At 41.0% G+C, this 16122-nt stretch overlaps 1 protein-coding gene across 2 annotated transcripts in view; it reads right to left on the reverse strand.

The window, feature by feature from the left end:
* The window catches only part of arap2 (ArfGAP with RhoGAP domain, ankyrin repeat and PH domain 2), a 221349-nt gene that overhangs the window by 53275 nt on the left and 151952 nt on the right, over window positions 1-16122 (reverse strand). For both annotated transcript variants that reach the window (XM_051944258.1, XM_022200496.2), the window contains exon 16: window positions 3819-3963. In XM_051944258.1, the coding sequence (XP_051800218.1) occupies window positions 3819-3963 (145 nt within the window). The remainder of the gene's footprint in view (window positions 1-3818; window positions 3964-16122) is intronic.

Here is a 16122-nt window from a genome sequence, read left to right on the forward strand (position 1 = left end):
ACGGAGCACGCATGCACTTCCACACTCATCCCTGCACAGACGTGGACTCGCAGGCAAGAAAAAAAAAACCCTTACTGTCGGAAGCAAAAAAGGCAGCTATTAATCTTTGTTGGTCTTTCTCGTCCTGTTGTTTCTGCCTCAGCCCCCCCACATCTCTCCCTCAGGGAAGGTACGCGGGTCAGAGGATCACTGCCTTAATGGTCTACACACACTGCCGAGCAGTAGTTGTTGGCGCTACAGCGAGGGCGGCTCTAAATGCTACAGCGATGGGTGTTTAAGGTGGGGGTCACGGCAGCGCCGAGACGCTCTCCTCTGTCAGAGGGAACGGGCGAGAAACGGGTGTTTGTGTGGCCTCGCGTGACCCCGTCCTCACCTTCCTCCACGCCGGCAGGTGTGCTTGTTAGGGTCGGGGGGTGTGTCCCAGAGGGAGAGCGAGGGAGAGCGCGGCGGAGGGGTGCATTGATGTGCCGGGCAAATGCTATCGTAAAAGAAAAGCACGGGAGGGGATGAAAGATGCGAGTCCCAGAGGGAGGGAGTGGAAGCAGGAAGAGTGGAAGAGGTGTTGAAATAATGACGTGAGATCAGAGACACAACATGCGGCCAGGATGACAAAGGTTCGAGCACTGCATATGTCCTCTGTTTTAAATGGGTTGTCACCTATATGCACTACACACCTCCTGGATGAGATGCGGAACATTATTCAGAGTCTTTCTCTGCTGCTTTCATATTTTGTCGTTACGCGTTTTTGTTGTGCACAAAACTGTGCAGGGCTTACAGCTAGATGATTCCCAGTTCACGTCCCGGCCTGGGCCTGAGATCTTTCTGCATGGAGTTTGCATGTTCTCCTTGTGCATGTGTGGGTTTTCTCCAGGTGTTGTGACATTTTATCAAACAAATGATGAAACAAGACAAATAGGACGTGTGGATCAAATTTAAGAGCTACCAGTGACGAGATCAGAAGACCTAACCTGACAACGGAAGTTATGAGTACACTAAATAATCTTGTGGGAAGCTGCAACCCAACGGAAGCCCATGAAGCCCACATAAGATGTGCATGCCCTCTCTTCGTCTGCACTCATGAGTTGAAACCAAGGTCACGCTGAGCTAAGAAGAAATAATGCCAACCCAACAGAAACAAAAACAAAAAAAAGAGGAGGTGGTAAAACTTTTGATAAGACTACATCATATACTGTACATCCTGATTGGGTCTGCAGACGATGGGTTGTGGCTTTCCAGAACGGAAGAGGAGTGTTTAGAAGAAGTTTGTATGAGTATAAAAGATGATTTAACGCTTTGTGGAGTGAGGTAAAATCTCGAGATTTTATCCAGGAATCTGAAGCTTTCAGGTCAAAAAACAAAAACTCAGAAACATTGAAAACAATATTAAAGACTGTAGACCCTTTGGTTTGTTTGAACATCCTACGGCTATCGGTATTGGTTTTACTATGAATAATTGTGGACATGGTGACTTTCGGTCAAAGTTCAATTTAGCACCTTTAACAGTGTTACTGACATAATTGGTAATGGTTCCAGACTTGCTGCATGTCCTATTTGTGTCAAATCTGAGCTGAAATACTGATATGTAACTGAAACAATGAAGATTATTTTTCTACCCGACAGACATATGAATACAATTGAAAAAAAACATCATCAAAAAAAAAAAAAAAAAGACCACAGTGGATTTACACTGTCTGTCACAAAGGCAGATCTCTCGGCTGATTACTGCAGACCACATTTGAAAAAGTCTGAATTGAATTTCATTTAATTACAGTTCACAAGCTCATGCAGTTATTTGAGAGAGCTGGGAAAAGTAGACTTTTATTCATTACTGAACCAATTTTGACAGAGTTTACAGACATTTCCTTGCGGAGGAGCCTGCTGCACAAGCTTCACCTGAAACAAACACAAAGTTATCTATATGAATTTCTGTAGCGTTTTATTGCCTCCTTAAGGCTTTTGTGCGCTCTGAAGAAGTCTTAATTCCCCCCAGCCCTCAAATATATATATATATATATATATATATATATAAGCCATCTCACTGACAAAGTTATTGCCTAAGCTGTTCTAAAAAGTCTTGTGTGCGAGTGCGAGGGGAGAGGACGGCAAAAAAGAAGAGCGACAGAAAATGAAAGGAAGCGGCTAAAAGTGACGAAAAAGAGGGAAAGAGCAAAGAGGTGGTTTGTTTCCAAGGTTGTTAGTTGATTTTGAAGGTCAGAACTGACTTGGAAATATTCTTGTCGAAACAGGCGGATGAGTCAAAAAAACACTCAACTTATCACCAGCCAACATACTCCCTTTGCATTAATTCCTTAGGAGTGGGTTTGTAATATTCATACGACTTTAGCGAACGTATGTTTCGGGGCCGCGCTATAATTCACGGTGTCCTCTGCCACGCTGAAATTACCCAAATGCCGTGTTTAATGGAACGACACCTACAGCCTCCTGTAGCGTGGTGATAGGCTGCTGGTGGGAGGGTGTCATCTGCATACATTAATATTCATGAGCGACAGACAGTCAAGAGGTGAGACGTCCCTGCTCTCTCCGTGCACAGGCATGCTGGGAATGCTGGAAGTTGCAGAAGTGAGAGGGAGGGGAGGCAAGAGTTTAATCTAGTGAAACGCACGGCCATTATGAGCGTTAGCGACGGAGAAATAATAGCCTTTCTAGGGGTGACGCTGTGACCTATAAATGGGATGTACGCGGCGGGCTAAAAATGGTGCAAGTCACTGTTGCTTTGTAGCAACTGTGCACACTCAATATTATCGCTCTAACCCTGCCACGGCTGTGTGTACGCGTCCAACTCCTTCCAAAGGTCACAGTTTTAGCTAGCCAGATGTGTTTCTAATGGCTGTATAAATAACATTTACAAATAAAAGCATTGTTCCCTCTTCGTAACATCTGCTACTATCATTAAGGACTTGGCTTGTGCTTTAATCATAAGCCATTATCAGACTCCTTGCTTTGGAACTGAAGCACACAAACACACACGCGGCAAGATCCAGTGGGAGCGCGAAGAGCGTGAGCAGAAAAGGATCGAGACATCTGCTGCTTCTTTGCGCGTTTGCATCACTTTCCAGAGGAAATAAAGGAAAAAAGTCTGCAGTCAAAGCAACTTTTTAACGGTAGCATAGTCAGACAGAGAGGTGAGGAAAGGGATCGGGGAGGTAAAGCAGACACAGGAAGTGGCAGTTAAAGACGTGTCATTTCCCCTGCCTCCGCGCCAAAGTAAACAGGAAATACAGCATCTCATAAAACCCTGATGGTTCTGTTAAAGTGAGTAATACTCAGTCTAAGATTATGCTAATAAGACATATGACCAGGGAGAGAAACAACACAGAAGCCCATGTTTACATGTGAGCGTTTGGGTGTTTATGTCAAACCAGCCTGGAGCTCTGCAACATATGAATCACATGTGCAGTAAATTGTAATTTAGCCAACAGAAGAAAATAAATCGCTTGAAGGGTTTTTGTGTCTGTATGGCATGTGTGTCCTCTGAGTAGGTTCAACGATCACATAAATTATGATTTAGTGTAGGGGATGCAAATGAAGCCTTTCAAATGACTGTAAATCTGCACTGTGAGTATGTGTGGGCTGTGTGTGAATGAGACAAAAAGTTTAATGCTGGATGCCTCTAATATGGCTGAAATTGTACAAAGTGTAGTTTATATAAAAAAGAAGACAAAGAGCATATTAACATACATAATTACCAATGCTATAAGAAACTCTACAACCACAGTAAATCCAGTTCATAGGTTTGAAAGCTTTTTTGATCTTTCGGACACGCTCGTATCATACATTTAGTGTGTGTGTGTTCATACCCAGCTCCGGTCATCGTCTCTGTGTTACTGACGGCCAGGCTAACCACTTCAGTGACGTCCACCCTGCCGATGGCGGAAGGGCTTCGCTCGCTCTCATAGTAACTCAGGAAGCCACCCTCCAAGGTACACCAACGGCGTGCCATGTCTGAAATATACAAATGCACAGAACCATCCATGTAAGACTGTGTGCAAAAACAAGTGAAGCAGAACAAATACTCATATTTACAGCACTGCTAACAACATTTGTTATTTATTAGTGCATTGCAAAATAACCACACAACTCTTTAGGTGATCTGGTATTCTAATTTGCAGAAAGATCAAACAGATTCTATTGCCTACGAAGGTTCCGAAATGAGTGAAAAGACATACACTGATCAGCCACAACATTATGACCACTGACAGGTGAAGCTAATCATCCTGTTCTAATACAATGTTCTAGTGGGAAACGTTGAGTCCTGACATTCATGTGGGTGTTTGACATGTACCACCCATCTAAACATTGTAGGTCAAGCAACCCCTTAACCTCCATGTCAACAAGCAGTCCGTGATACCAGTTGTCACCCTCAGAAGGACAATGCACCCCGACACACTGTTAAAAAACTGCTCAGGAGTGGCCCGGGGAACACGACAGAGCTAAAGTGTTCACCCGGGTTCCACACTCCCTAGATCCAAATCCTACTGGGCATCTGTGAGATGTGCCAGGATAAGAATGATCTAGCAAACCCACAGGACCCACAGAATTCACTGTCACCATCCCCATGCCACAGTACATCCCCAGAGGTCTTGTGTCCATGCCCCACTGTGTCAGAGGAGTTCTAGCATCATAAAGGAGACCAACACAATATTAGGAAGGTGGTCATAATGTTATGCCTCGACCAAGAGTTGCTCAGATCTTCTAAATGGTAAGGAGCACCAGAAGAGTCCATGTTTTCCCTATCATTCATGTGGTTATGTACAGGAAATAATCCTCCAACATTGCACTGTAACATCCTACAGTGTTTGATGGAAAACATTTAGCACAAAATGACCTGAACTGTGCCATGGGTGCTCAGTCACAGCAAGTTGAAGAGTCACCACTTTAACACGGTTTAAGATGTTTCGCAGCCATCGCCAGCAGTGCTTCTGACAAGTCCCTGCTGCTGTTAATAACAGGGTGTCAAGTGAGGTCCTAATTCACAACAAATGCTACTTGAACACTGCACAGTCTTGAAACTTTTTGATCAACGCTTGTGTTTAATTGTTTAAGTGGTATAAAGACCACAACATTTCAATGAGTTACACTCATCTCTTCCTACCGTAATAGTTTTATTTCGGTTTGAACAAAGCCATACGTGAGTTGCCCAGAGTGGGGAAAGATGAAGAAAGAAAGAGGTGAGGAATTCATAGATCAGCAAGCATTTAAGCTGTGACTGACGAAACTTTAAATGTTCCAACTAGGGATGTCCTAAGCCAACGTCACAGATCAGGGTCTATCATAGCACGTCTACCACCAATCTAAGACCAATCCTTCATTTGCAAGCAGATGGCAGAAAGGGAGAGGGCAAGCTGTGGCAGAATGTTTTACATAAAATCTGGCCAGCATCATAGAAGTCTCTGTCACGGTGCCCCTTGCCAGCTAAATCCCCACAATCTTCTCTGCTTGCTAACACAACAGCCTGTAGTCCAATGGATTGCCTCTCTGAGTTGCTACATCATGAAACAACAAAGGGATCCATCTGGCGACTCGGCCCGATATTACCGCTAATGTAGAATACATATTCTGACATTTATGTTGAGAGTGTTGTTAGTTGTTGCCATCTTTTGGAGCTTTTTGAGTCATGGTACACCTTACCCTCTCAACTCTCCTTTTAAATATATTGCCCTGCCAGAGCCTTATAACAAGGTTTGTGATCACCTATACAACATTTAAAAACAGCTCGAATGCAGAAAAGCATATTTTTACAGAGCCGCTTAGTTGTCAAGTATATATATTGGGTGTTTTAAAAGACTTCAATGCCCTTGAAGTGCGTATTATCTAAGAAAATGACATCCAGTTGGGGTTTGGTAATAGCAGACACTAAATATCAAATAACCTGATATGTGTTCAGTTTAGATGAGCCACATTCGACTTCCTTTTGCTGTGCATGGGGGCTCACTGTCACATGACACTTGATGGAATTGTGCCATCATTAAGCAAATGTTTCACCTGTGCATTTCTTGAAATTATAAGTCAAATGTTTGCAGTGGAAAATGGCTCTTGACAACTGAGTGGAGCATCGCACTGAATTGTAATAACAGAACGAAGCTAGAAGGGTTTTCTGTGTAATTTTGAACTTTACATTATCAGTGCAATAATGAAGCAATCCTTGTTGGCTGAATGAACAGTCTGACTACTTCGTGGAACAAAAAAAAGGTCAAGAGCTTTCCGAAGTAAACCCTGAGCATCAATAGAAAAGTTCAAGTGAGACCAAGTTATTATTTAACATGATCCTTTTATTAAAACCAGTCAATCACTGTGAGAATCAGAGCAGGCTCTAAATATGTGTTTTTCAATGTTTATGCTGAATATTTTGTATAGCAGTGAATTCCACCTGGCTTCCTAATGATTTATTATGACATTTTTAAAGGACGCTGGTACACACTCAACCAGCGATTGTGGGAAATTCTTTGACAATTATGATGAAATACAGAAATGCAGTCATTCTAAACAGGACTTTCCAAATTCATCTCTCGATATAATGAAGACCTGAAAAACTGTGATGGACCTAATGTTGTAAAAATGTCACAGTGAGGGACTCGTCCAGTAATTACAGTCTGTTGAGTAATAAGGGCTGAACTTCTTTAAATGCATTTAAAACACTTCATTACTGAATACCTTTACAGCCACTACTTTTTAATTTAGTTATTTGTGCATGCATGACAATTGATGAATTAAGACGAGGAGGGCCGAGGAGACAGCATACATACCCAGATTTGAATGTAATGCTGCTTTACACTACTGACATCCAAGGTTTTCTAACATTAGTTACCAAAGACTATTGGTCATACCTGACTAAATAAGAAGATTGTATAGGAAGGCACACTATCGGTCAAAAAGTTGGAGAACTCCCCAATTTTTCCAGTTATTTAATGAAATTCAAGTAATTCAGCTCCAATGAATATCCTGAAATGGTACAAAGCTAAGTGGTGAACTGCCAGAGGTTTAAAAAATAAAGGTAAAGTTACCCAAAACTGATAAATAATGTACATTTCAGAATTATACAAAAGGTCTTTTTCAGGGAACAAGAAAGTCTGCATAAAAGTATTATTGGAACACACAGTGGCACCAAACCCTCCAGAGCGTTATTTGAACAGTATTGTATTGTACAAAGTAGCGTGTTGCAATAAAAATGGTGAGGAGAGGAAAAGGCAATTAACAATAGAAAAGAAACAGACCATCATAACACTTTAAAATGTAGATTTTTCCTACAGAGAAATTGCCAAGAATGTCAAGGTTTCATATTGTACAATTATCTTCCCCATTAAAAGACAGTCAGAAACTGGGGGAAACTCTGACAGGAAGAGGTTTGGAAGACCCAAAGCCACAACAGAATCAGAAGACAAGTTTCTGAGAGTCAACAGCTTGGTGATAGGTGGCTCACAGGACAACAGCTTCAAGCACAGCTTAATAGTGGCAATAGTAAGCAAGTCTCACTTTCAACCGTGAAGAGAAGACTTGGAGTTGCAGGTTTGACAGGTGGAGTGGCAGCAAGAAAGTCATTGCTAAGATCTTAGAATAAGAAAAAGAGGATTGTCTGGGCCATGAAACACCACCAATGGATTGCTGAAGACTGGAAGAAAGTATTATGTTCTGATGAATCAAAATTTGAAATCTTTGATTCATCATGCAGGATTTTTCTATGCCGTCGAGTAGAAGAAAGGACGGTTCCTCAGTGTGTGACATCAACTGTCAAACATGGAGGATGATGGTCTGAGGCTGTTTTGATGGCTCCAGGGTCGGTGACTTGTACAGAGTGAGAGGAACCCCTGAACCAAAACTCCTACCACAGCATTCTGCAGCACCATGCAGTACCCTCTGGTATGTTCCTAGTTGGTCAGGGGTTCATCCTACAGCAAGATATTGACCCAAAACATACGTCAAAGCTCTGCCAGAGCGATCTTAGGAAAAAAGAACAAGATAGTAAGCTTGAGAACATGGAGTGGCAGCACAGTCTACAAACTTAAACCTCATGGTGCTGGTTTGGGATGAACTGGACAGAAGAGAGAAAGCAAAGAACCTACAAGAACCACACATTTATGGGAACTTCTTCAGCAGAGTTGGGAAGAAGTTTCTGAAGAATATTTGATTTTGTGGAAAGAATGCCACGAGTGTTTTCAGCTGTAATATCTGCCAAAGGAGGCTACTTTGATGAGTTAAAAGTTTAGATTACTTTTTGGTTTCTAAACTGATTTTTTTGTAACTTCATCGGATCTATGCTTTCATTTAAGAGTATAATGAGGCATTAACATGCATAATTTCCAATATAAAAATGGAAAAACTGGGGTGTTCTAAAACTTTTGAGAGATCGTGTAAATAATCTCACTTAAATACCCTCTTCAGTATAAATCAAAGGTTTTACTTGGTTGCTGAATCCATATGCCGTCTTTTTTAAATGTTTGAAGACATCATTAGCGAAATTAGGGGTCATCGCCACAGCTGAGGGGTTTCATAAGTAACAAACCGAAGGAAACAATCTTGTTAACTTCCATATCAGTATTCTTCAGAATCGTTTCTTGAGCAGAGTCATGGGTAAGTCGTGCTTGAACCGCAGTGGTTGCGATGGTGTGGGTGAAGAGAGGAGACAATGGTGTAGAGTTACATCTCAGGTCATTTAGGACAGGAAGAGAGTATTTTCATGGGGAAAAAAAACAACTTTACAATCTGTAACTTGGATGAACAAAGATAAGTTCCTAAGGGTCAAATTAATTACCAAAGTGGGGCTTTGAGCAGTATGCAGATTTATAACATGATAGACGTTCTCCTCCATTGTTTATTATGGATACATTCTGTACACTAATCTGATGATAAATCAGACAAGCTGCATCTCTATTCCTTTTGCACCCTTCAATATATCTGGTGCCTCTATTGGATTGCTATTGTAGAAGCATACATTTGCATATTGATAAAATTTAACAAACTGGCTATGGTTTGTAGAGGCAGAAAAAGCAATTAATTAGAGACTGCAATTTGTGTGATTGGTTTGTGAACAATTAGCACTACTCCAACCTTATTTAACACATGCTAATGACTCTCCGCAAGCTGAGACAACACGAGCAAGAATTCATTTTAAAGTTCAGAGATAAGACAAAGTGTTTCAGCTTTCACACATGGATCGATGTACTATAAGTGGCAGATGTGGCGGTGTCATAGGTCTCTCTCAGACACTTAAAAGCGTAGTAAACTCGCAAACCAAGTTGTTTATACCGAAAGCAAACGCAGTCAGACAAAGACATCACACCACCTGAAAGGCAGAATTTCAAACTAACATCTGTCCAGAATTAATAGCCAAGATTCAACGTCAAAGAACAGGAGAACATCCATTCACTAATTAGGAAAAGTAGAGTGCAAAGAGGACTGGCAGACTGTGGCCTTCATTTCAAAATTATCAAAAGACGTCTTAGCAAGCGAGGAATACAAAGATCTAACTGTTGAATGCCAGATGAGACCAGAGAAAAATTCTCACTTTCCCATTGCAATCAGATGACTTTCATGAGGATGTCATTTTTCAGTCACGTCTAATATATACGCTGTGTGGGGGCGCACACACACCAGCGCACACAAACGGAAAATTAAAACTGTTAGGAGCCTCCAAGTACCAAGCAGATTTCAATCAACAAACATTATCTCAGTGGAAAAGCTGGAAAACACACAACATTGTCTTTCATGACTGTCTGACTGTGCGATTTACATAGCCAATGAGCATGAAGTTCATGAAAACATACCTAATTTTGGATTTTCAAAGTCACCGTGCCATCTGCTTTTTTGTTCCGCAACAAACACACATACACACAAACAGCATTCCACCCCACACCCCCTGTCGCTTGCGACTCCAAAGTTTCCACTGTATTCATCTCATGAATATGCTAATTGTGCATTCCTCTGCCAACTGTGTGTGATGTTTCTGAAGGAACAGATATAGTTCCAATAAAAAAGCAAGTGTCTACAACTGGCTGTTAAAAGAAAAAGGATGTGATAAGCATGGGAAAGAAGGATGTCAGTTTTGCTCTATTCACCCTTGCACCGCCTCTCTTTATGGCTCTTTCTGACTTTTCTTTGTGTTTTGTGTTTTTTAAGAAAATGGAAAAAAAAGAAAAAACGAAAAACAATTTGGACACGACTCTGCAAACAGCTTTAAAACTGCAAAATGACTAATATCTAGATGTCTACTGTGGCATTTAGAAAATACAGTGCGCCTGACCCCACTTCACTTGAAGAAAAAAATTACTCCAGGAGTAAGATTCATCATCTCTATTGGAAACCAAGCGTGCATGTAGCAGCTATGTATATGTGAGTGTGGGATAGAAAGAGACAGACACTGGTATTTAAAGCCATTACCAATCCAATCTTTCTGACAGGACATTGTGTTGTCTTGGTGACAGAATGCATCATAAATGTGTTCCTGAGTCACTAAGGTTTAGCAGAAAATGTCATGTCCATCATTTCTCAACAGAGGATAGGTAAGTTATTGCTTTGTGCTATATTTTCCTGTTATTTAGCCTCGCTTTCCTCTGTTCAACCTTTTAATAATTCACTACTTAAATAGTTAAATTTGTACTTTGTGAAACCTCTACTAAAGCATTTTCTTAAGAGGTACATTTAATTTCCTAACTCTAGTCAGACGCCATCACAAGCAGTTAGAAACCTTAGAAAACAATGTTAACTATTTTGAAAAGTGCTTTTTAATAGTCCCTGTGGTGGATATCAGGGAGTTTAGGCCGTGCATGAGCTAAAGTATTGGTGAATCTAGAAGGGTATTGTCAAGAAGTTAGACAGCGGAGAAAAAGAAATATTTCTGTCACACGAAATTGTTTGTTTTGAAAATACCATCAGGGAGACATCTGTTCAGTCCAAAATGCATTCTGCTGCATGACAAGCATCCCAAATGTACAGCCGCAGTCATAGTCTCAACATCCTGGAGTTAATCTGAGATTACACGAAGAGACAGAATCGGCTGAGACAGCCTAAATTCACACAGGAACTGTGGCAAATTGTCCAAGATGCTTTGAACAACCAAAGCGGCAAGGAGCTTAAAAGTAGTCACTGCAATATTATACTTTTGAATCAGGCTCATTTGCTGATACCTACAACAGCAAAGGCTAGACTGCATGGGTGTGGCATGGTGATGTCCATAATTTTGATTGGCTGGAAACACACGTTTAAATTTACTTACTCAACCGAGCCGATTGATTTGCCTGGCACTGTGATGTTTTCTTAGTTAAAAAAGCAGTCAAAAACAATTAGCCAATTAGCAATGTAGGCGGGACTATTATCGTCAAGTTCTTTTCAAACAATATTTAGCTGCGCGCTAGGGCTACAGTGGAGTACTAATTACAGAGGCGGACAAGAAGAAGAAGGAGTGCTTCAGCTCGGTTTGATATGAGACCTGAAATTATGATAATTACTTCACCTAAACCGCATGCATTCTGTTAGCCCTTTTAATTCTCTTCTCTCACTCCTGAGACCCTGGCACAAACCGTATGTTCACATGGCTACACATCAGCGTCGACTTGAAATGGCGTTCAGGTTGATAGCCTTGGTCTCTCGTGATTGGTTTGGAAAAATCAAATCCCCTCCCTCACAGAAGTTGGTTAAATTGGAGGCAATGTCAGACAAAGGATGGAAACTGAGGATAATGAATTGACAATTCTGTCTGAAGTCAAGCAGCAAATTTAGTCCCGACTGAAATATCTCCGCTTCTAATGGATTTCTATAAAATTCGATATGGGCATTCATGGTCCCCAGAGGCTGGATGACTTTGGTGATCCCTTGAGGTGTTTTTCAAGCATCGTCTCAAGTTTGAAATGTTTGATTTTACATCTAAGCGTCTTGACAAGTGTTTGATGGAATGGCACAGATTTTGCTGCAGAACTTAACGTTCACCAGAGGCTGAATTGCAATGACTTTGGAGATCCCTGGACTTTTTCTTCCAAGCACATCCAGCAGACTGATGTTTGAGGTTTACAGTGAACTGTCTCCACAACTGTTGGATAAATGAGTATAAAATGAGAATAAAAGAATGAAAGTTTTTAAAAGTTTCCGAAGAATGAAAGTTTTCATTCTTTTGTGAGCTTTTTGAACTCAAATCAAAAACTGTGGTTTCCACCTTTTTCCTTGACATTCCAGCCTTGACTGATTCACAATCTTGTTTTCTAGGCTGACAAGGTTACAGCAACAGGAGTTGATGGATACTATTTATGAGTGTTTCTCATTCCTGTCTCTTTTCTTGTAAATTAGATAATTTGCCCTCGACTGGCCTCCGCAAACATTTCAAATAAGACAAACAATTTTGAAATAACAATGAGTCCTTGACCGAACCAAACTCAAACAAGATGCACATGGTGACAAGGGTTTACAGAGGACATTGGTTGGGAAGTTCTGGTCAAGGTGATCAAAGTCCCAATGGGGACCCTGAAATGCATAAATGAGGAGACTTGAATATTGCAATACATTTGAAATACTAACTGATCTCATTCTCATGTTGGCCTATGTGGCATTTAGATTGTATCTCCTTAAATAGCCATCTGACAAAACCTTCCATCTACACTGAGGACATTGGAAAAAAAATGTTTTTAATTTCCTCTCCATGCCACTCCAAGGACAAAGACACTAAAAATCCCACTGTGAATCCGGGAAGCAAATTGCTGCGGGATCCTGGGTCCAGACTGTGCGGACACATGATTGGTCTCCTTATTTGTACCACTAGTTTTTGAAGAATTACCCTAATAAAGGCCAGCACAATCACCCAACCCACATAGGGCATTAAGATGGCTAGAAAATGGAGTGCAGGGAAAGAAGAGCGATTAAACGGGGCCAAAAGGTGTAGAGGGACAAAATATTTGAGAAATGCAATTTCAGGTGTCGCTACTGATCTCCTTCGGGTATAAATTGCGAATAAAAATGTGGTGGGATAAGACGATGATGTGATGAATCAAAACAAAATCTGAAACCAGGCAGCGAACTGATACGACTCCAGATGCACAACACATAACAGGTGTGATGCTGCAGTCTAAATGAATTTGACTCACTTGAATACAACCATCATTCAACTATACTGAAATATTAGGCACAAGTTCCTTCCTAGCACATCAGTGAATGCCTTTGGATCCCTTGAAGATATTCCACCAGGAAACTGTCTTGATCAGAAATCTGCACATCACGAGCATCCTTCTTCCTTCTTTGTTTATGGTTCAGCATTTCCTTAGCGGGTGGGATACCACTGGCTTCTACACAAGCACCAGCGCAATAGGAGGAACAATAGTGCTTGATTTACAATCAAGCAGCTGCGTCCATTGCCAGCTGTTCCCCGCACACAGCAACAGCCCCATGGCCCAGCCGTTCTCCATGGGAGTCCGCAACCAGCCGCCAGAGACAACGCCAACGGAAGCCAACTATAGTACATGCCTCCACCAGCTAAATTGGGCCAATTAGCTGATATGCCAAGAGAGCTCCTTGCATAGTATTTTCCACAGGAAGAAATCAAATCTACAATGTGCAACCTTAATCGTTCATTCTCATTTTTTCCCCTCCTTCGCCTCCTCTCTCACTTCAGCAAATTGTAAAATGCGCTAAATGCTCCGAGAGTGAAAGATGAGCAGGTTGATTCGACCAATCAGGTCATCAATGTGGCAATTAAAATGTCTTATTGTTCACTGACTGAATGGGTCGAGTTATAGAATGACATGTTTACTCAAAAGTTTAGATTGTGAGCCGAGGTTTATTTTTAGCAGCATTCGACCAGATTTACCCAGTGTCCCCCCGCAAAACTTTTTATCGACATTGCACAGACAGCCATTTCAGTATGCATCGAAATAGCAGGCTGTGGCCCTTTCCACCGAATCACCCTCTTCCCCTCGCTCACTCTCCCACCTCCAGCCCTTCCACCAATCTTCTGCCTATCTTGCCATCAGACTAAAATATCTGTGATGAAGACATCTGCCGGACAGCTTGTCAGGGGGGCTGGAAATGGAAATCGAGAAACTGAAGGGATCTGAACGATCTGTCTGTGCCAGAGTTACAGCCCACTTCATTACAGGGAGGAATGGACAGATATGGAATAAGATAAAGTAAAAAAAAACACTGTCTGCCATGTATTTCTGGCTTTATCAACTGCACGGCTCACTCATTTAAGCAAGCAGAGGCACAGTCATGTCAACAAAGACATGCAGAAAAGCATATGAGATTAGACCATTTGTTTAGATAGGCTTTGTGTGCTCCCCATAAATTACAAAACAGAACTGCATAAATGTGGCAACTCAGAAATTCCAATCATGTGACATTATTTGATGACAAGTTTTTAGGATCAACCATAAAGAAGATTTGGTTCATTGTCAAAAACTTGAGTAATGTTGTAGCTGCAAGTAATCGACTTGTTCATATGGGTTTAGATTTGTGTCCCACAACCATTTGTATCATATTTGAAACATGAGTTTCTGAGACCTCTACCTCATCAACATGATTAATGGTTTCCTTAAAAACCTGTTGTATACACCTGATGCATGCATTCTATCCCCTCGTGCATGATCTTTCCACTGCAGGCAGCTGAAGTTGTATTTTTCCCCATTTCAAAATGGCTACTTCCATGAAATCCGCCACTAAAAATCACTGCTAATTTTCAAGAAGTAATGGTAAAAATAAAATCTAAATTGCTACTCATATTTTTGAATAAGTATTTTTCTGCATTGAAAGAATGCATATTTAGTAATTCATTGTATTTCAATTAAATCGCAGTGAAATGTCTATCAAATTTTGGTATTCCAGGTGTATAACATGCTTTTTTCCTGAATCAGAACCATTTTTGTAATGTAATCAACATTTCACCTATGAAAATACAAACAAACTATTTTGATGACTTAATTAAGTTAATTAATGAATGAAATGCCACCTTCTAATGCATTTTAAGCATTTTTACAACAACAGTTCCTCTGAAATCATAGTCGCTATACTATATTTTACATTTTAAATGTGAAAAATGACAATAGGAAGGAGACAGAAAAATGTAGATAGAAGATGAGGATGAGGAGGAGACGGAGCAGGTTCTAGGCATGTACATGCATATGGAATGAGTACATATGTTCAGTGTGAGCGCCTACTGGGAGATGGAGACAAAGCTCGCTGCAGCTTGTTGTTTTGTTCTTTCTTTTAATTTGATTTATGATGTTGCTTTTGTTGTTATGAAGTGTGCTAGCTTACTCAATGCTTATTAGTAGACTGGAGCAAGTTGAGTTTTGTTTTAGATTGTTGAGCAAAAAGTTGTCAAAACTGTCCATTGTATCAAATTTGATACAAAAAATGCATCATAAACAAAATGTTTTTTTGAAACATCTCAGTTCCAAACTATTTGATTTTTCTATCTACTTTCAATGGGTCAGGTTTTACAGGGATCACATTGTTTAATGTGGGTTCATATGGGTTCAGATTTGTGTCCTGAAAAACCCGTTGCCAAAATTGTACCTCTTTCTCTCTTTATCCATCCAACCATCCATCTTTCCTATCCACCCTCTACCCCCTCTTCTCTCTCTGGCAGTTGTGAGTTACTGTTGCAGGCAAAACCAGAGTGCTCCTGATGAGTAAAAGACAAAACTAATCAGAAATTAGGGTTGCCATTTCCCTGCTGCCACTCACCATTTCAGAAAGTAACTGCCTACTGTCTCTCTTTCCCTCCCAAGACTCACACAAGCACGCAGACACACTGAGATGCGCACTAAGGAAGTGCACACTCTCGAATGTAGGAGTAGCATGAGTCAATCCTCTGCCCGTTCAAGGGGGAGGACTTAATTTACCCTGGAATCAACTGTAGAAACCGGATATGGACGAGAGCCCAACGCAACAGGAAGCAAAGTAGCACCACGCTGGAGAATAAAGCACTTTAACAATGTTTTAGGCACAAATAAACCAACAAGGAATATTATTTCCGAGCCCTAATCTATATTACCAGCAGCATCTCGACTGAAAATGTGCTAAGCAGCGTGGTATTTTATTTCATTATGCTGGACCGGCACAACGATCCCCCATGCCACCTCCGTCAAATCCATTACCAAAATTGCTTGCCAAATTAATTTATGTCGT

Source organism: Acanthochromis polyacanthus, chromosome 23 (genome assembly GCF_021347895.1).
Source record: "Acanthochromis polyacanthus isolate Apoly-LR-REF ecotype Palm Island chromosome 23, KAUST_Apoly_ChrSc, whole genome shotgun sequence".
Taxonomy (NCBI): Eukaryota; Metazoa; Chordata; class Actinopteri; family Pomacentridae; genus Acanthochromis; species Acanthochromis polyacanthus.